General features: G+C 38.6%; 1 protein-coding gene across 2 annotated transcripts in view; it reads left to right on the top strand.

The window, feature by feature from the left end:
• Positions 1–21,233, top strand: part of LOC121387415 (carbamoyl-phosphate synthase [ammonia], mitochondrial-like) — an 87,665-nt gene extending 66,432 nt beyond the window's left edge. For both annotated transcript variants that reach the window (XM_041518523.1, XM_041518524.1), the window contains exons 28-35: positions 1,568–1,675; positions 6,815–6,904; positions 12,283–12,453; positions 14,330–14,404; positions 15,118–15,282; positions 16,464–16,573; positions 17,905–18,034; positions 19,303–21,233. In XM_041518523.1, coding sequence (XP_041374457.1) covers positions 1,568–1,675; positions 6,815–6,904; positions 12,283–12,453; positions 14,330–14,404; positions 15,118–15,282; positions 16,464–16,573; positions 17,905–18,034; positions 19,303–19,407 — 954 coding nt within the window. In that variant the 3' untranslated portion in view covers positions 19,408–21,233. The remainder of the gene's footprint in view (positions 1–1,567; positions 1,676–6,814; positions 6,905–12,282; positions 12,454–14,329; positions 14,405–15,117; positions 15,283–16,463; positions 16,574–17,904; positions 18,035–19,302) is intronic.
• Positions 21,234–22,214: the final 981 nt, after the last annotated feature.

Here is a 22,214-nt window from a genome sequence, read left to right on the forward strand (position 1 = left end):
GCATGATCTGCCATGTATCTTTTTTTTTTATTAGTCCCCTACCAGTCCAACCAAAGGGGACTATCGGTTTCATCTCCATCCGTCTATCTGTTTGTCTGTCCGTCCGTCCGTCCGTCCGTCCGTCTGTCTATATAGTTTTTCAGATGCTTTTTTTACAATGCCTTGAGATATTGAGCTGACATTTTGTGTATAGCTTTATCGTGTCCTGTTACATATCATATTTGACTTACTTGGTGATTTACTCGTAATGAACTTGGTGCATGTGAAAATTGGTGGGGCCCGATAGCAGTACTCTCAGAATGCTTATTAAAGATGCATTATCATAGCTGCAAGTAACATATTCACTATTTTATATATTTGTGATATGGCAGTGGTAGAGTGCTTGTATGAGGTGCATTGTGTTGTGGGTTCAATTGCCCTCAATAGACTTAGGTTTTTTGCACATCCCGACGACTGACTAATGAATGAATGAATGAATGAATGTTTAACGACACCCCAGCACGAAAAATACATCGGCTATTGGGTGTCAAACTATGGTAATGCAAATAAATAAAGTGATGATCAACATCAATATAAAAATTCAAGACTTAAACAAAAACAGTGTAAAGAAATATCACAGAATTTTACGGATACTGAATTTTACTCAAAACTTCAATTTTGTGCTGTATTGACTATTCTCAAAGGGAATGTTACACCCCTGCACCACGGTGAGGTTACAGCATACGCAGGGGCGACGACCGACTAATAACTTGCACATAAATGAATCTGTGGTATATACCGACCTGTCTTATGAGAAAGTGCATATAAAAGATTCCTTGCTGATTTTTTGTTAGGAGGAGCTTGAATGTGTGTTTAACCCTTTCTATCTCAATAAAGTGTCCAAATTAGTCTATAGTAGCCACCTACCAAGCATGGAGTATAAGGTGTCATTCAATAAGATAATTCCATTCCTTTCATTTTTCAACTGCTGTAGCCATAAACATAGAACAAATTGTTTTGTGAATTTGACTTTATTTGGGCCCGGATTTAGCTCAGTTGAATGCTCATCTTGAGATGCTTGCATCTCGGGATTGAAGCACTTCGGTGGATCCTTTCAACTGATTTTGTTTCTCGTTCCAACCAGTGCAGCACCACTGGTTAAATGTTGTAGTATGTGCTTTCCTGTCTGTGGTACAGCGCTCGCTTGATGCACGGTTGGTTTGGGATCGATCCCCGTCCGTGGGCCCATTGGGCTATTTCTCGCTCCATCCAGTGCACCACGGCTGGTACATCAAAGGCCATGGTATGTGCTATCCTGTCTGTGGGATGGTGCATATAAAAGATCCCTTGCTGCTAATCATAGACCATGAAGTGGCCACAGCGGGTTTCCTTTCTCAATATCTGTGTGGTCATGAACCATATGTCCGACGCCATATAACTGTAAATGAAATGTATTGAGTGTGTTGTTAAATAAAACATTTCCTTCCTTTAACAAATATTTATTTCCCTTCTTTAGCCAACTACTGTAGCCTTAATCATAGAACAAATTAGTTTCTTAATTTTATTTTATTTGTGTTTTGTTGTTCAGGTTGTGACACATGCTATTTGTGAACATGTGGAGAATGCCGGGGTCCACAGTGGAGACGCGACCCTGATCCTACCTACACAGACGATTGGAGAGGAGGCTCTCGAAATAGTAAGTTTACATTCATATTGCCGGCACAGTATGCTACAATCAGGGCTTCTAGATTATGGTAGCCCCACTCCCATGGCTAGTGATATTCAGTGTTGGGCTAGTAAATAACTACTATTGCCATGCCCGATGGCTAGTAAAAAAAAAACCCCACAATGTTAGTGTTTTTAAGCTCTATCTCCCTCTTTAGGTGACATATCTGATTATTACTATTATTTAGTCACATTGTATTAACTTAAAGTAAAGTAGGGCTAGTGAATTTTTAATTGTGGCTAGTAAATTTTTAAAATTACTGATCCCATGGCTAGTGGATTTATAAACAATTCTAGAAGCCTTGTACAATGTATGTGCTCTCATCTTATTTATACCAACCCTTTTTACGTTCATCAGATATATTATTAGTGCTTTCCGGGAAATATTTTTCAATACCGAAATTTTTGTATTTTGATATTTGCTCAGTACGGTAAATTGGTATTGGTACCAAACGGTATATATGGTATACCGCTCAGCTCTAGTGCTAAAGGCTTTGGTATGTGCTGTCCCAGCTGTAAGAAAGTTCTCAGAGGGAGTGGATAGCTGCTTCAACAATGTTCCAGCCAGTGCACCAACGGCTGTGGTATGTGATATCCTGTCTATGGGATGGTGCATATAAAAGATTCCCCTTGCCACTAATGGAAAAATGTAGCGGATTTCATCATTATGACTGTCAAAATGACCATATGTTTGACATCCATGATTAATAAATCAGTGTGCTCTAGTGGTGTCGTTAAACAAAACAAACGTTTAGATTCAACAATGCTGAGGTGTTGTTAAACATTCCTTTTCTTTATTCTTTTAAACCAAATGTCACACTTATCATCCAGGGCTTCTAGAATTGTTTCAAATGTCACACTTGTCATCCAGGGCTTCTAGAATTGTTTCAAATGTCACACTTGTCATCCAGGGCTTCTAGAATTGTTTCAAATGTCACACTTGTCATCCAGGGCTTCTAGAATTGTTTCAAAACTCAGTTATTTACTAGCCCAACATTGAATATCACTAGTCATGGGAGTGGGGCTACCACAATCTAGAAGCCCTGTCTGGCATGGCAATATTAGTTATTTACTAGCCCAACATTGAATATCACTAGTCATGGGAGTGGGGCTACCACAATCTAGAAGCTCTGTCTGGCATGGCAATAGTAGTTATTTACTAGCCCAACATTGAATATCACTAGTCATGGGAGTGGGGCTACCACAATCTAGAAGCTCTGTCTGGCATGGCAATAGTAGTTATTTACTAGCCCAACATTGAATATCACTAGTCATGGGAGTGGGGCTACCACAATCTAGAAGCCCTGTCTGGCATGGCAATATTAGTTATTTACTAGCCCAACATTGAATATCACTAGTCATGGGAGTGGGGCTACCACAATCTAGAAGCCCTGTCTGGCATGGCAATATTAGTTATTTACTAGCCCAACATTGAATATCACTAGTCATGGGAGTGGGGCTACCACAATCTAGAAGCCCTGTCTGGCATGGCAATATTAGTTATTTACTAGCCCAACATTGAATATCACTAGTCATGGGAGTGGGGCTACCACAATCTAGAAGCTCTGTCTGGCATGGCAATAGTAGTTATTTACTAGCCCAACATTGAATATCACTAGTCATGGGAGTGGGGCTACCACAATCTAGAAGCCCTGTCTGGCATGGCAATATTAGTTATTTACTAGCCCAACATTGAATATCACTAGTCATGGGAGTGGGGCTACCACAAACTAGAAGCCCTGTCTGGCATGGCAATAGTAGTTATTTACTAGCCCAACATTGAATATCACTAGTCATGGGAGTGGGGCTACCACAATCTAGAAGCTCTGTCTGGCATGGCAATAGTAGTTATTTACTAGCCCAACATTGAATATCACTAGTCATGGGAGTGGGGCTACCACAATCTAGAAGCCCTGTCTGGCATGGCAATATTAGTTATTTACTAGCCCAACATTGAATATCACTAGTCATGGGAGTGGGGCTACCACAATCTAGAAGCTCTGTCTGGCATGGCAATATTAGTTATTTACTAGCCCAACATTGAATATCACTAGTCATGGGAGTGGGGCTACCACAATCTAGAAGCTCTGTCTGGCATGGCAATAGTAGTTATTTACTAGCCCAACATTGAATATCACTAGTCATGGGAGTGGGGCTACCACAATCTAGAAGCTCTGTCTGGCATGGCAATAGTAGTTAATACTAGCCCAACATTGAATATCACATAGTGGGGCTACCACAATCTAGAAGCCCTGTCTGGCATGGCAATATTAGTTATTTACTAGCCCAACATTGAATATCACTAGTCATGGGAGTGGGGCTACCACAATCTAGAAGCCCTGTCTGGCATGGCAATAGTAGTTATTTACTAGCCCAACATTGAATATCACTAGTCATGGGAGTGGGGCTACCACAATCTAGAAGCTCTGTCTGGCATGGCAATAGTAGTTATTTACTAGCCCAACATTGAATATCACTAGTCATGGGAGTGGGGCTACCACAATCTAGAAGCTCTGTCTGGCATGGCAATATTAGTTATTTACTAGCCCAACATTGAATATCACTAGTCATGGGAGTGGGGCTACCACAATCTAGAAGCTCTGTCTGGCATGGCAATAGTAGTTATTTACTAGCCCAACATTGAATATCACTAGTCATGGGAGTGGGGCTACCACAATCTAGAAGCCCTGTCTGGCATGGCAATATTAGTTATTTACTAGCCCAACATTGAATATCACTAGTCATGGGAGTGGGGCTACCACAATCTAGAAGCTCTGTCTGGCATGGTAATATTAGTTATTTACTAGCCCAACATTGAATATCACTAGTCATGGGAGTGGGGCTACCACAATCTAGAAGCCCTGTCTGGCATGGCAATAGTAGTTATTTACTAGCCCAACATTGAATATCACTAGTCATGGGAGTGGGGCTACCACAATCTAGAAGCCCTGTCTGGCATGGCAATAGTAGTTATTTACTAGCCCAACATTGAATATCACTAGTCATGGGAGTGGGGCTACCACAATCTAGAAGCCCTGTCTGGCATGGCAATATTAGTTATTTACTAGCCCAACATTGAATATCACTAGTCATGGGAGTGGGGCTACCACAATCTAGAAGCTCTGTCTGGCATGGCAATAGTAGTTATTTACTAGCCCAACATTGAATATCACTAGTCATGGGAGTGGGGCTACCACAATCTAGAAGCCCTGTCTGGCATGGCAATATTAGTTATTTACTAGCCCAACATTGAATATCACTAGTCATGGGAGTGGGGCTACCACAATCTAGAAGCTCTGTCTGGCATGGTAATATTAGTTATTTACTAGCCCAACATTGAATATCACTAGTCATGGGAGTGGGGCTACCACAATCTAGAAGCTCTGTCTGGCATGGCAATAGTAGTTATTTACTAGCCCAACATTGAATATCACTAGTCATGGGAGTGGGGCTACCACAATCTAGAAGCCCTGTCTGGCATGGCAATAGTAGTTATTTACTAGCCCAACATTGAATATCACTAGTCATGGGAGTGGGGCTACCACAATCTAGAAGCTCTGTCTGGCATGGCAATAGTAGTTATTTACTAGCCCAACATTGAATATCACTAGTCATGGGAGTGGGGCTACCACAATCTAGAAGCTCTGTCTGGCATGGCAATATTAGTTATTTACTAGCCCAACATTGAATATCACTAGTCATGGGAGTGGGGCTACCACAATCTAGAAGCTCTGTCTGGCATGGCAATAGTAGTTATTTACTAGCCCAACATTGAATATCACTAGTCATGGGAGTGGGGCTACCACAATCTAGAAGCCCTGTCTGGCATGGCAATATTAGTTATTTACTAGCCCAACATTGAATATCACTAGTCATGGGAGTGGGGCTACCACAATCTAGAAGCTCTGTCTGGCATGGTAATATTAGTTATTTACTAGCCCAACATTGAATATCACTAGTCATGGGAGTGGGGCTACCACAATCTAGAAGCCCTGTCTGGCATGGCAATAGTAGTTATTTACTAGCCCAACATTGAATATCACTAGTCATTGGAATGGGGCTACCACAATCTAGAAGCCCTGTCTGGCATGGCAATAGTAGTTATTTACTAGCCCAACATTGAATATCACTAGTCATGGGAGTGGGGCTACCACAATCTAGAAGCCCTGTCTGGCATGGCAATATTAGTTATTTACTAGCCCAACATTGAATATCACTAGTCATGGGAGTGGGGCTACCACAATCTAGAAGCCGTGTCTGGCATGGTAATATTAGTTATTTACTAGCCCAACATTGAATATCACTAGTCATGGGAGTGGGGCTACCACAATCTAGAAGCCCTGCATCATCAAACTTTCTGCCAGGAGATTATTTAAGGGTAAATAATGAAACTAAAACGAACCATATATGCCCAATCTAGGTGGATCTAAGCTTGAATATTTTAGAATTTTATTCTGTATTTCAGACAATTTGGACACCAGTTCCATCACCATGAACCATGATGAATCTAAATACAAAATATAATGTCACACAGGCTATCTGTTAATTACCCAGATTTTAGGGTTTGTGATTTTTTCCCTTGGTATGATTTGGCAAAAAACCCTGATCATATCGGAACATTTAATAACTGTTGATTAAACAATGTGCTGGGGTGTCAATAAATTCATGTTTTTTGGTATTCTTTCTGTTGCAATGTAGACTAATATAAAGCTTACTGCACATGAGCGCTATCACCTGAGCAAAACGCAGGCGATTTTGTTTTTTGTTTCTTGTGGATGTGAGAAAAATATCTATCATGTTTGATATTTTTGGCCATGCGTGGCAAAAATCTCACCATGGGCGGGCTACGTGAGATATCAGCTGAGCTGAATTTACCAGCTGACCAATGGAAACATTGCATCAGAGTGACGTCATTGTGACAGTCATCAGCAAACTAGCTGAGCTGATAGCTCATCATGTGCGGTAAAGTCACCCATGAGCCGACAGCTGAGCGAAATGTCGCAAGCAACGTTTTGCTGAGCTGATAGCTCTCGTCTGCGGTAGGCTTTATTTAGTGTACCATCTATTATAAGTAATCTCCACTGATTTAAGGGCTTGTGTTACTTTTCAGATCAGAGGAGCTACAAGCAAGATTGCGAAGAAGTTTGAGATTTCTGGTCCCTTCAACATCCAGTTTCTAGTCAAAGATAACGATGTCAAGGTAATGTATAATTAATGTGTCTTGTTTACAGTGAGATTTCTGGTCCCTTCAACATCCAGTTTCTAGTCAAAGATAACGATGTCAAGGTAATGTATAATTAATGTGCCTTGTTTACAGTGAGATTTGTGGTCCCTTCAACATCCAGTTCCTAGTCAAAGATAACGATGTCAAGGTAATGTATAATTAATGTGCCTTGTTTACAGTGAGATTTGTGGTCCCTTCAACATCCAGTTCCTAGTCAAAGATAACGATGTCAAGGTAATGTATAATTAATGTGCCTTGTTTACATTGAGATTTGTGGTCCCTTCAACATCCAGTTCCTAGTCAAAGATAACGATGTCAAGGTAATGTATAATTAATGTGCCTTGTTTACATTGAGATTTGTGGTCCCTTCAACATCCAGTTCCTAGTCAAAGATAACGATGTCAAGGTAATGTATAATTAATGTGCCTTGTTTACAGTGAGATTTGTGGTCCCTTCAACATCCAGTTCCTAGTCAAAGATAACGATGTCAAGGTAATGTATAATTAATGTGCCTTGTTTACAGTGAGATTTGTGGTCCCTTCAACATCCAGTTCCTAGTCAAAGATAACGATGTCAAGGTAATGTATAATTAATGTGCCTTGTTTACAGTGAGATTTGTGGTCCCTTCAACATCCAGTTCCTAGTCAAAGATAACGATGTCAAGGTAATGTATAATTAATGTGCCTTGTTTACAGTGAGATTTGTGGTTCCTTCAACATCCAGTTCCTAGTCAAAGATAACGATGTCAAGGTAATGTATAATTAATGTGCCTTGTTTACAGTGAGATTTGTGGTCCCTTCAACATCCAGTTCCTAGTCAAAGATAACGATGTCAAGGTAATGTATAATTAATGTGCCTTGTTTACAGTGAGATTTGTGGTCCCTTCAACATCCAGTTCCTAGTCAAAGATAACGATGTCAAGGTAATGTATAATTAATGTGCCTTGTTTACAGTGAGATTTGTGGTCCCTTCAACATCCAGTTCCTAGTCAAAGATAACGATGTCAAGGTAATGTATAATTAATGTGCCAGTTCCTAGTCAAAGATAACGATTGTAATTTACATTACATTGAGATTTGTGGTCCCTTCAACATCCAGTTCCTAGTCAAAGATAACGATGTCAAGGTAATGCATAATTAATGTGCCTTGTTTACAGTGAGATTTCTGGTCCCTTCAACATCCAGTTTCTAGTCAAAGATAACGATGTCAAGGTAATGTATAATTAATGTGCCTTGTTTACAGTGAGATTTGTGGTCCCTTCAACATCCAGTTTCTAGTCAAAGATAACGATGTCAAGGTAATGTATAATTAATGTGTTGTTTACAGTGAGATTTGTGGAAGTCGAGACAGAAGTCCATAATAAGTTTTTCTGGACTATCTTCACCAAGACCAGCCTCAGTGGTGTCGTGGTTAGGCCATCGGTCTACAGGCTGGTAGGTACTGGGTTCAGATCCCAGTCGAGGCATGGGATTTTTAATCCAGATACTGACTCCAAACCCTGAGTGAGTGCTCCGCAAGGCTCAGTAGGTAGGTGTAAACCACTTGCACCGACCAGTGATCCATACTGGTTCAACAAAGGCCATGGTTTTGTGCTATCCTGCCTGTGGGAAGCGCAAATAAAAGATCCCTTGCTGCTAATTGGAAAGAGTAGCCCATGTAGTGGCGACAGCGGATTTCCTCTCAAAATCTGTGTGGTCCTTAACCATATGTCTGACGCCATATAACCGTAAATAAAATGTGTTGAGTGCGTCGTTACGTAAAACATTTCTTTCTTTCTTTATCTTCAGCAAAACAATCGTCACAATGGCCTGGAAGTTAATAAAGTCTGGGTTTTAAACAAAAAACATTCTAGCAGAGCTTCTAGAAATTTATAAAAATCCACTAGCCGTGGGATCAGTGATTTTAAAACTATACTAGCCATGATTGAAAATTCACTATCCCTACTTTAAATAAATACAGTTTTAATAATACATGTAGTAATAATCAGATAAATGACCTAAAGAGGGAGATAGAGCTTAAAACCAGATACCTCTTAAAGGGACATTCCCGAGTTTGCTGCATTGTAAGATGTTTCCCATTAATAACATATTTCTACGATTAAACTTATATATTAAATATATTTTCTTGTTTAGAATATCAGTGTCTGTATATTCACTGTGTTTCTGGTCATTTCAATATTTGTAAGAAGCCCAAACTGGATTTTGTTTTCAAATGATTTCGTACATACAAACAAATAATATTTAGGAAATAAAATTAAATTTAATCTAGTACAAATATTAGAACGATCGGAAACACGTTCAATATACTGCCGCTAATATTGTATCCAGAAAAATATATTTTATATGCAATTACAATCGTTAAAAAGTCTCTGTTAGTCGATAGCATCTTAAAAATTGCAGCAAACTCAGGAATGTCCCTTTAAAACCGGACGTTATTCTTGGTCCCGAGGATGTCTGGTTTAGAGGAGTTTCACCGTCTATGACTTGTTATTCTTGGTCCCGAGGATGTCTGGTTTAGAGGAGGTTCACCGTCTATGACTTGTTATTCTTGGTCCCGAGGATGTCTGGTTTAGAGGAGGTTCACCGTCTATGACTTGTTATTCTTGGTCCCGAGGATGTCTGGTTTAGAGGAGGTTCACCGTCTATGACTTGTTATTCTTGGTCCCGAGGATGTCTGGTTTAGAGGAGGTTCACCGTCTATGACTTGTTATTCTTGGTCCCGAGGATGTCTGGTTTAGAGGAGGTTCACCGTCTATGACTTGTTATTCTTGGTCCCGAGGATGTCTGGTTTAGAGGAGGTTCACCGTCTATGACTTGTTATTCTTGGTCCCGAGGATGTCTGGTTTAGAGGAGGTTCACCGTCTATGACTTGTTATTCTTGGTCCCGAGGATGTCTGGTTTAGAGGAGGTTCACCGTCTATGACTTGTTATTCTTGGTCCCGAGGATGTCTGGTTTAGAGGAGTTTCACCGTCTATGACTTGTTATTCTTGGTCCCGAGGATGTCTGGTTTAGAGGAGGTTCACCGTCTATGACTTGTTATTCTTGGTCCCGAGGATGTCTGGTTTAGAGGAGGTTCACCGTCTATGACTTGTTATTCTTGGTCCCGAGGATGTCTGGTTTAGAGGAGGTTCACCGTCTATGACTTGTTATTCTTGGTCCCGAGGATGTCTGGTTTAGAGGAGGTTCACCGTCTATGACTTGTTATTCTTGGTCCCGAGGATGTCTGGTTTAGAGGAGGTTCACCGTCTATGACTTGTTATTCTTGGTCCCGAGGATGTCTGGTTTAGAGGAGGTTCACCGTCTATGACTTGTTATTCTTGGTCCCGAGGATGTCTGGTTTAGAGGAGGTTCACCGTCTATGACTTGTTATTCTTGGTCCCGAGGATGTCTGGTTTAGAGGAGGTTCACCGTCTATGACTTGTTATTCTTGGTCCCGAGGATGTCTGGTTTAGAGGAGGTTCACCGTCTATGACTTGTTATTCTTGATGTCCCGTTCACCGTCTATGACTTGATGTCGAGGATGTCTGGTTTAGAGGAGGTTCACCGTCTATGACTTGTTATTCTTGGTCCCGAGGATGTCTGGTTTAGAGGAGGTTCACCGTCTATGACTTGTTATTCTTGGTCCCGAGGATGTCTGGTTTAGAGGAGGTTCACCGTCTATGACTTGTTATTCTTGGTCCCGAGGATGTCTGGTTTAGAGGAGGTTCACCGTCTATGACTTGTTATTCTTGGTCCCGAGGATGTCTGGTTTAGAGGAGTTTCATCGTCTATGACTTGTTATTCTTGGTCCCGAGGATGTCTGGTTTAGAGGAGTTTCACCGTCTATGACTTGTTATTCTTGGTCCCGAGGATGTCCGGTTTAGAGGAGGTTCACCGTCTATGACTTGTTATTCTTGGTCCCGAGGATGTCCGGTTTAGAGGAGGTTCACCGTCTATGACTTGTTATTCTTGGTCCCGAGGATGTCCGGTTTAGAGGAGTTTCACCGTCTATGACTTGTTATTCTTGGTCCCGAGGATGTCCGGTTTAGAGGAGGTTCACCGTCTATGACTTGTTATTCTTGGTCCCGAGGATGTCCGGTTTAGAGGAGGTTCACCGTCTACGACTTGTTATTCTTGGTCCCGAGGATGTCTGGTTTAGAGGAGTTTCACCGTCTACGACTTGTTATTCTTGGTCCCGAGGATGTCTGGTTTAGAGGAGTTTCACCGTCTATGACTTGTTATTCTTGGTCCCGAGGATGTCTGGTTTAGAGGAGGTTCACCGTCTATGACTTGTTATTCTTGGTCCCGAGGATGTCTGGTTTAGAGGAGTTTCACCGTCAATGACTTGTTATTCTTGGTCCCGAGGATGTCTGGTTTAGAGGAGTTTCACTGTCTATGACTTGTTATTCTTGGTCCCGAGAATGTCTGGTTTAGAGGAGGTTCACCGTCTATGACTTGTTTTGTTTCTAATTACAAGAATAGTTTTGTTTGTTCTTAGTGAATTTGTTGAGTTTGGACCATTATAGATCAGTAAATTGGAAAATTGGAAAACAATTCTTATTGGCTTTCAGAAGTATAATACCATCATTATGAGGTGAATTATTAAAACCCCCAACTATATTGTACTCCATATGTGTATATATATATATATATATATATCTTGTCAGATTTCATTCTTATTCAAATTAGCTCTTCTGGTCTACCAGTAGATCTAACAGCATTGCGTGGATTCCAATGTCCAGGTGACATTTCACCTATAAATAACAATATAAATATCGACCAATTACACTATGCCTTTTATAAATTATAGCATTATTCGGGAGCATACAAATTCTAAAAATATCGGGCGAGACTATTTATGCAGTAGGCGAACTTGTTGGTCTATTTCAACATTAAAAAACAAGGAAAAGTGCAGTAATAAACTCTGGATTGTATACTAGTATAAACAGATTTTATGGCTATACCATCACTTTTTTTCTCTTGAAACGAATTTTATAAAAAAAAATTATATTGAAATTATTTTCCGGCATACTTCATAATTCAACCGAATCATTTCGTATACACTCGGCATAATCCCGAATGTTTTCAAATCACTAGCATGATTTTGGAAGTAAGGTTTTGATTGGTCGAATGAAAGGTCAACTGGACATGAGCTCCAATGGGGTGCTGTTAGATCCACAGGTAATAGTAATTAACCAGTGGAGCTAATTTTAATTACATTGGTCACATTTGTAGCATATATGATGTGAGACCTAAACAAAGTAGATGTGTGAGCAATAACAACTGAAAATTGGGTTGTGTATTTTCACTGGAGTTAATTACATACATCATTGTGTTGTCTGTATCACCGATTGAGATCAATTGTATTATGATCAGGTGATTGAGCTGAATCTGAGGGCATCGCGATCCTGCCCGTTTGTGTCCAAGACGATAGGAACGGATTTCATTGCCACGGCAACCAAAGTCATGCTTGGCGTAGAACTCAACTTGGCGGAGTTACCCACTCTTGATAATCCACACAATCCATCAACGTATGTTGGAATCAAGGTAAGATATCTTGGATAATAATAAGTACAGGGTTTGCAATAAATGGTTTGATGCTATCTATGTGGCATGTGCTATGATAAAATTGTTATGGCACACTTTAATTTCACTACCTTGGTCTGTACAGACTGAAAGCATATGGCAGTTTATATCAATTTATATTGATTTATCGCTGTATTATAAATCGGTATTGAGACCATACAATATAAATGAATACATAGATAACGGTCCGTACACAGAATTTGTAATATGGGGTTGGGGGGGGGGGGGGGGGGGGGCGTTTTCTTCATAATGGGACCAACAATGTCTACAAAATTGTTTAAAAATTTACATAACGTTATCTAAATCGATAGAAAAAATGTGGACCTTTGGTAATTTGGGCAAGTGTGTGTGTATAAATAGACAGATTGATTTTTTTATTTATTCCAATAATAAATTTGAATTATTTGCTACATGTGTTATGTTATGATGGTTGAATGTTATTCATATCAGTTGTATGGTGAATACAATCATGCTTAATGTTTATTATGAATTACAGTTTGTGGATAATAAATAATTGCTCTTGTATAGATGCCACAAATGAATTATGGAATGAGTGGTCATTCTTGTATGTCCTCTCTTTAAGTTTTACCTAGGGAGTAAAATAATTCCCAAACTTGTGCCATAAATTTTTATGAGACTCCCACTCATGCGATGATCTCTATTATTTTGTACGAGACTCCCACTCATGCGATGATCTCTATTATTTTGTACGAGACTCCCACTCATGCGATGATCTCTATTATTTTGTACGAGACTCCCACTCATGCGATGATCTCTATTATTTTGTACGAGACTCCCACTCATGCGATGATCTCTATTATTGTTATGAGACTCCCACTCATGCGATGATCTCTTTTATTTTTATGAGATTCCCACTCATGCGATGATCTCTATTATTGTTATGAGACTCCCACTCATGCGATGATCTCTATTATTGTTATGAGACTCCCACTCATGCTATGATCTCTATTATTTTGTACGAGACCCCCACTCATGCGATGATCTCTATTATTTTGTACGAGACTCCCACTCATGCGATGATCTCTATTATTTTGTACGAGACTCCCACTCATGCGATGATCTCTATTATTTTGTACGAGACTCCCACTCATGCGATGATCTCTATTATTTTTATGAGACTCCCACTCATGCGATGATCTCTATTATTTTGTACGAGACTCCCACTCATGCGATGATCTCTATTATTTTGTACGAGACTCCCACTCATGCGATGATCTCTATTATTTTGTACGAGACTCCCACTCATGCGATGATCTCTATTATTGTTATGAGACTCCCACTCATGCGATGATCTCTTTTATTTTTATGAGACTCCCACTCATGCGATGATCTCTATTATTGTTATGAGACTCCCACTCATGCGATGATCTCTATTATTGTTATGAGACTCCCACTCATGCGATGATCTCTATTATTTTGTACGAGACCCCCACTCATGCGATGATCTCTATTATTTTGTACGAGACTCCCACTCATGCGATGATCTCTATTATTTTGTACGAGACTCCCACTCATGCGATGATCTCTATTATTTTGTACGAGACTCCCACTCATGCGATGATCTCTATTATTTTTATGAGACTCCCACTCATGCGATGATTTCTATTATTTTGTATGAGACTCCCACTCATGCGATGATCTCTATTATTTTTATGAGACTCCCACTCATGCGATGATCTCTTTTATTTTTATGAGACTCCCACTCATGCGATGATCTCTATTATTTTTATGAGACTCCCACTCATGCGATGATCTCTATTATTTGTATGAGACTCCCACTCATGCGATGATCTCTATTATTATTATTTTTACCCAGGCTCCAATGTTTTCCTGGCCCCGTCTCCGAGATGCCGACCCACTTCTCAAGTGTGAAATGGCTTCAACAGGGGAGGTAAGCAAGAGAGTAAATATTACCATTTACCAACCACGGCTAGCTCGACAAATTCACCAGTTGTGAATTTTAAACACAACTGATGAACTTTATTTCATTTTGTCGAAAGAATTGCATATAATGATTGATATTTTGTTGAAAATAACCGTGGGTATCTACAATTATTGGAGTTCAAAAGATAATTTGTCAAAATGTTCTACATGCCCACAACTGAAATTTCTACAACACGTTGACTTTTATTCAAAAGTTTAACATATTTATCTGGGATATCTATATGCACAAAATTTTAACATACTTGTGATATTTATACTTTGCACAGCTCTTTACACTGTGTTTTTAAAATTTTATATTGATGTTAATAATCAATTCATGCATTTTTTACCATTGTTTGACACCCAGTAGCCAGGGGTGGGACGTAGCCCAGTGGTAATGTGTTCGTTTGATGCGCGGTCGTTCTTGGATTGATCCCTGTCGGTGGGCCCATTGGGCTATTTCTCGCTCCAGCCAGTGCACCACGACTGGTATATCAAAGGTCGTGGTATGAGCTGTCCTGTCTGTGTGATGGTCTATGTGTTGAGTGCGTCGTTAAATAAAACATTTCCTTTCTCCCTTCTTCCCAATAGCCAATGTATTTTTGTCTGGGGTGTCATTAAACATTCATTCATTCATTCATTAAATAGAACAAACTTTACTCTGAACTCTCTCTCGTCCAGGTTGCTTGTTTTGGTCGCACGAAGTACACAGCCTTTCTGAAGGCTCTTATGTCTGCAGGATTCAAGATGCCGAAAGACGGTGGCAGCGTGTTGGTTGGAGTACAGAAATCTTTTCTGCCGCATTTCCTTCCGATCGCCAAGCGGCTGTCGACACTCGGCTACCAGGTAAGAGTTGATTACATTGAAATAACGTCAATTAAACCAGAGGTTATAGGATCAATCCCTCTCAGAAGAACTAATGATAATTGATTGATTGGGCGGTATACCGTATATACCTTTCAATACTGGTATCATGTCAGTACCAAAATACTAAAATTTTGGAAAAGAAAAATGTTATCTGCCATTTAGTGAAGCACTAACAATAATCGAATGATTATTAGAGCTGGGCGGTATACCGTATATACCGTTCAATACTGGTATCATGTCAATACCAAACATTTTGGTATAGAAAAATGTTATCCCCCGGTTAGTGAACTCTAACAATATATCTGACGAATGCAGATAGCTGAAAGTATGAAAGTCTTGTGTATGGAATTTAATTGTATTTAGATGAAATTAGCAGGTGAGATTTAACTCTGGCATGCATTTGAAGCCTAATATACCGAAAATACCACTCTGTATTGGTATGGTATCAATACCGAATACCATACTGATATCAAGGTAAATCACCCCCAAAATACTGATACTGATAGCGAACCTGACATTTCAATACAACCCAGCTCTATCAATGATACTTAAAAATTTGATTGTTGGACTCATGATATGATGATTGATGATAACATCAATAATTTAAGTTGTGGAAAATATTAACTATATTGTTTGTACAGTTTAGATAATGGAACTGATGTAGGCTAGGGTTTGGGTTTTAGATATATGTAAAGAAAACATATAATAAAGATAAAATCAGGAATCGTCAGTGTGTCCATTGGGCTATTTCTCGTTCCAGCCAGTGCACCACAACTGGTGTAACAAAGGCTGTAGTATATGCTGTAGTGTCTGTGGGATGGTGCATATAAAAGATCCCTCGCTTCTAGTAAAAAAATGTTTCGGGTTTCCTCTCTAAAACTATGTCAGCATTACCAAATGGTTGATATCCAATAGCCGATGATTACTAAATCAATGTGCTCTAGTGGTGTCGTTAAACAAAACAGCTTTTCTTTCTAAGACTATGCCAGAATTGTCAAATGATTGACATCCCATAGCCGATGATTACTAAATCAATGTGCTTTAGCAATGGTATCATTAAAGAAAAAATAACTTTAGTTTTAAATGTACACAAAGTCGAAAATATTTGCAGTTAATAATGTGTTGAGGTGTTGTTAAACTGACATTCCTTTCTTTTTCAGATCTATGCGACGGACAAGACTGCGGAATACCTGAACATTCACTACATCCCAGCACAGACGGTGAGCTGGCCAGTGTCCGAGGATCACTGCGGATTCCCAGTCGCCACAAAGTAAATCTTTATAAAAGACAATCTGATTAAAATTAGCTCTATTGGTCTGCCAGTAGATCTAACAGCATTGCGTGGACTCCCATGTCCAGGTGACATTTCATCTATAAATAACAATTTAAATATCAACCAATTACACTTCGCCTTTTATAGCGTTATTCGGGAGCATACAAATTCTAAAAATATCGGGTGAGACTATTTATGCAATAGGCGAACTTGTTGGTCTATTTCAACATTAAAAAACAGGGGAAAAGTGCAGTAATAAACTCTGGATTGTATACTAGTATAAACATTTTATGGCTATACCATCACGGTTTTTTGTTTGTCTTGAAACAAATTTTATATTGAAATTAGTTTCCGGCATACTTCGTAATTCACCCAAATCATTTCGTATACCCTTGGCATAATCCTGAATGTTTTCAAATACTTTTCAAATCACTGGCATGATTTTGCAAGTTAGGTTTTGATTGGTCGAATGAAAAGTCAGCTGGTCATGAAATCCAATGAGGTGCTGTTAGGTCCACAGGTAATAGTAATTAACCAGTGGAGCTAAATTATATAAAAGATGAATTATTAATTCTCTATTGGTCCAACCAGTCCGTCTGTCTGTCTACCGTTTGTCTGTCCATCTGTCTGTCTGTCCATCTTTCACACATACAGTTTTACAGACCTTTTTTTTTTTGGCAAAATAAAAATTGGTATTTAAGTGTACTAAGATGGAATTAAACATTACATTCCTTTCCTTTCAAGACAAAAGTGCACCACGACTGGTACATCAAAGGCCATGGTATGTGCTATCCTGTCTATGGGATGGTGCATATAAAAGATCCCCTGCTGCTAATCGAAAAGAATAGCCCATGAAGTGGCGACAGCAGCTTTCCTCCCTCAATATCTGTGTGGGCCTCTACCATATGTCCGATACCATATAACCATAAATAAAATGTGTTGAGTGCGTTGTTAAATAAACCATTTCCTTCCTTCCTTCCTTCCTTCAAGACAAATGTCAAAATAACGAGAATGTATTCGAGTAAATAGTCGTAATTGAAACTACTGAGATATTGTTAAACAAACATTTATTTCATTTCCTCTCACTCTAAATCAAGTGTCAAAATAGTCGTATGTCATCACTGGCATAGGCATGGGGGCCATGTTCCCTCCATATTTGCCTGTAAACTCATAGCACGACTCAGGCAATGTAGTTGCCCCCCAAAGTTGGTGGCCCCCCCAGTATAAAATCCTGGCTAAGCCAGTGTATGTTATATATCAAGTATTTGTTGATTAGAATGTGATCTTCAATTCCTAATCAAACAATCATTCCTTTCTTTTCCTTTCAGGCTAATAGAGGATAAGATGATAGATCTGGTGGTGAATCTGCCGAATCATCAGACCAAGTACATCACGGATAACTACGTCATACGTCGGGCAGCGATAGACTGTGCTGTGCCACTCATCACAAACTTTGAGGTAAACATACAGAGAATATCACACGGTCGTTAGATACCATTTATTATACAATGATTTCAACCACCAGACAAAATACATCAACTACTAATAGAAAAATGTAGTGAGTTTCCTAAGACTATATGTCAAAATTGTCAAATATTTGACATGCAATAACTGATGATTAATAAATCGATGTGCACTGGTGGTGTTGTTAAACAAAATAAACTTTGACTTTGGAGCAAAAGAGAGTTGGAAGCATCCCTAAAGAATGAATTGTAAGATAAATGGTATCTCATAAGATATTTCCTATATATTGTCCTCAATAAGCAGGTTTAAAAAGATTTCTTTAATGTATTTTCCAGCTACAGTTTGTGTTATTACTTATTCACACTTGCATAGCTATCATACATTATTGAGCACCCAATTCCATTAGCATTCATTTCATTAGATGGCGTGGCTTTGACCAATCAGATGTCTTTAATCAATCTCGTACCCATGTAATATCGCTGTGTGATAACCAAAAATGATTCTGTATCGAAGGCCATGGTATGTACTGCCCTTTCTGTGGGAGAATGCATATATAAGAACCTTTGCTGATACTGCAACCAGTTTATCTGTGTCAATGAAAACAATTGCAAACTCTTATAAATTTTGTACAGTTTTCACATAACATTATATATTTTATTGAGTTTGCGATTTATTTTTGTGGCTCTGAAATGTTTGTTGAATCTCTTGACTATGTCAGTCATTTAAAGGCAACCAGTTTATATGATTTTATGAAACTCAAGTAATTTGCAAACTCTTTTATAAATTTTGTACAGTTTTCACAGTTAAACATATATTTTATTGAGTCTGTCATTTATCTTTGGGGTCACTAAAATGTTTATTGAATCTTTTGACTATATTGATCATGTGAAGGCAACCAGTCTATATGACTTTATGAAACCCGAAACAGTTGCAAACTGTTATATATTTTGTACAGCTTTGATATTTGAGCATTATATATTTTATTAAGTCTCATGATGATCTTAGGGGCCACTAAAAATAGAAATATGTATTGAATCTCTTGACCATATTGGTCATGTGAAGGCAACTAAGTCTATTTTACTTTATGAAGAAAAAAAATTGCTAATTATTTTATAAATTTAGTACAGTTTTCACATTTGAATATTAATCTGTATCTTTTATAGTCTGTGATTTATTCTTTCAGGTTACTAAACTGTTATAAATTTAGTACAGTTTTTACATTTGAATATTAATCTCTATCTTTTATTGATTTATTCTTTCAGGTTACTAAACTGTTGGTAGAATCTCTTGACTACGTTGGTCATGTGAAGGCAACCAGTCTGTTCGACTACTTGAAACCAAAGTCTAAACGGCATGCTTCGAACTAGAACAGAGTGAAAGTGTTCTCAGTATTTTCTGTTTACTTACATTCGGAAAGCTGACTGCTCAAGAGTTTTATTTTTATTCTTACATTTTCTAATCATTGCTAAAAAAAAGAAAGAAAAAGAAAAAAGAAAAAACATTACCAAAGAAGGAATTAAAAATTCTTTCCAGAAATGTACATATCAATTTAGCAGTTGCTGAGTGCTGTAATCTTGTCTTAGTGTTTATAAAGTATTTTTAAGCCCAGATTCAAGACTAATTAATAGAGTCTGAGACTTTAATGCCATGACAATGACATACAAATTGTATGTGTGTGATGTCATTAGAGATTGAGTCTGGACTCTAAACATTTTATAAGAATGGGCCCTGGTCTGGTTTGCAGAATTTTGTATGGAATTAGGAGTTTATTGTCCCAGAAAAAGATAAAAACCCAGGTCCTGTGTTAATGATGACCCACTTTTTTTCATAATTAGTGCTCTAAATTAGTATTCTATGACATTCATGGTCATATGTATTTGAATGTTTCCAAGAATGCATTTATTTTAGGAGTTTAGCACTGTGGGTAGGTGGGAGATGGATGATTATTTGTGAAAAATATGTTTTTGTTAGTGACAACCCTTTTAATGCACTTTGTATTTCTACACGCCCACCCTATTCTGGTAAGGGTGTGAATATATATATTATTTTTTATTCAAAGCTTTACATTGATCATTGTCATAATTTGAAGGAGAGCAGGAATGGCAGTTGTCTCCCCATAACCTGCTGAATAAAATATGAAAAGATTATCTTTTTGTCAGTAGATGGCACAAAAAGGGGGAACATGGTTTTAAAAAACGTATGAAGGAAAATGGGCCTGTAGAAACAATATCTGGATAGCTGGTGAGGGGAGGGTACAACGTTTCATTGGGGTAGGGGGAGTAACAGCCTCCATAGTGGGGATGGAATGGGACATAAACCATATTTTTACCTTTAATGATATTGAGTAGGACAGTTGTATTGGGGGTGGTGGTGGCATGGGCAGGGCACACCAAAAACCTCCCCACTCCACCCCTGGTTTTCCTACAGGCCTGGAAGATTTTATGTGTCAAATGTTCAGTTTTGTTTGATACAAATTGTTGATCTGATACTTGGTATTATATTAAAAGGGTACATTTCTTTTTGATGTGCAGGTGCTTTGATGATTGACATAGATATATATATATATATATATATATCTATATCTATCTATGTTCTTATACAGCCATAATAAAATAAATTGTAGATATTTATCCCTATCCGTGACGAGAATGAAGGCTAGTTTCTTTTTTCAATGGTCATCCAAAATTCAATGGAGCCCCAAACATTTGTCCTTAAACAATTATGATATATCCTGAAAATCTAAAATCTAAAATACAATTTCTCCTCACATCTCCATCGTGAAAAAAGATTTTGGATGAAAATCTAATGTTTGTCTTGTTATGACCTGACAATTTTATTGCTATGCATTTATAAAGTTGATAATGTATTTTGGAGAATGGTGTGTGTGTGTGTGTGTATGTCACTGCCACTTTGGAGATGATATCTCATTAAGAAGAATAGAAATCTCGCTATTTGAGTCCCTCAAACAATGATTTATAGGTTTTCTGATAAAACTCGATTTCTTGGGTAAAATGTTTATATCGTCACATCTGATCATGTGAATTAATTTCTGACTTCATAATAATGACATCCAGCCAGTGCTCCACAACTGGTGTAACAAAGGCCGTGGTATGTACTATCCTGTCTGTGGGATGGTGCATATAAAAGATCCTTTGCTGCTAATCAAAAAGAGTGGTGACAGCGGGTTTCCTCTCAATATCTGTGTGGTTCTTAACCATAAGTCTGACGCCGTATAACTGTAAATAAAATGTGTTGAGTGCGTCGTTAAATAAAAAAAATTCCTTCATAAAAATGACATTTTACAACCCTGAAATTAATTTTTTTTTTCTTCTGGAAACAACAATGCTTAAGTGACTGTAAAGGACGCATTTCTAGATACTGTTTAAAAGCCCACTGTCATCAAAATTCTGGCATTTTTCCAAACAGTGGTAATAGAAAAAGCCTGTTGAGAAGTTAGAACAACCAAAACACATATTGTGTACTGAACATATACAAGATGTTGGGGGAGAGGGGTCAGCTGTCTAATGTCTCCCCCCACCCACCCCCCCCCACCCCACCCCACCCCACCCAGTCCTGGAGCAAAACTGATGCAAAATGAGCTGACCTAAAACATTTCATTGTGTATTTAGGTCATTCTACTTGTTATCATCATGTAAAAATGTCTCGAGAGTTGTTTGTTTGGAACCCCATGTAGCTGGTACTGGTAATAATGCAAATATGAATAAACATTATTATCCAGATTTACTTCAGGCAAAAATCGGCTGCCCATCACAAAAATGGGAGCTTGTTCGCCTGTGAGAAAGTAATATTTTAAGCAAGAAAATTTTTGTTTCATTCAGAGATACAGTTCAGTATTTTTAAGACGACTGCCATTTTCAGTAAGGTGTTTAAGCAATACTGACGTCCAAAAGAAACTATAGCAATACTCTGAGAGACAACTGGTAGTCCATGAAGTGGCGTCAGCGGGTTTCCTCCATCAATATCTGTAATGTCCTTAACCATATGTCTAACGCCATATAACTATAAATAAAATGTGTTGAGTGTGTCGTTAAATAAAACCCTTCCTTCCTTCCTTCCTGAGAGACTACTGAAGAAAAAACTAAAATATGTTGCATGTTTAAAACATACATATTCATGACAGTGGAGTTCGGCTTGTTGGGGGGGGGGGGGGGGG

This window comes from Gigantopelta aegis, chromosome 13, assembly GCF_016097555.1.
Source record: "Gigantopelta aegis isolate Gae_Host chromosome 13, Gae_host_genome, whole genome shotgun sequence".
Classification (NCBI taxonomy): Eukaryota; Metazoa; Mollusca; class Gastropoda; order Neomphalida; family Peltospiridae; genus Gigantopelta; species Gigantopelta aegis.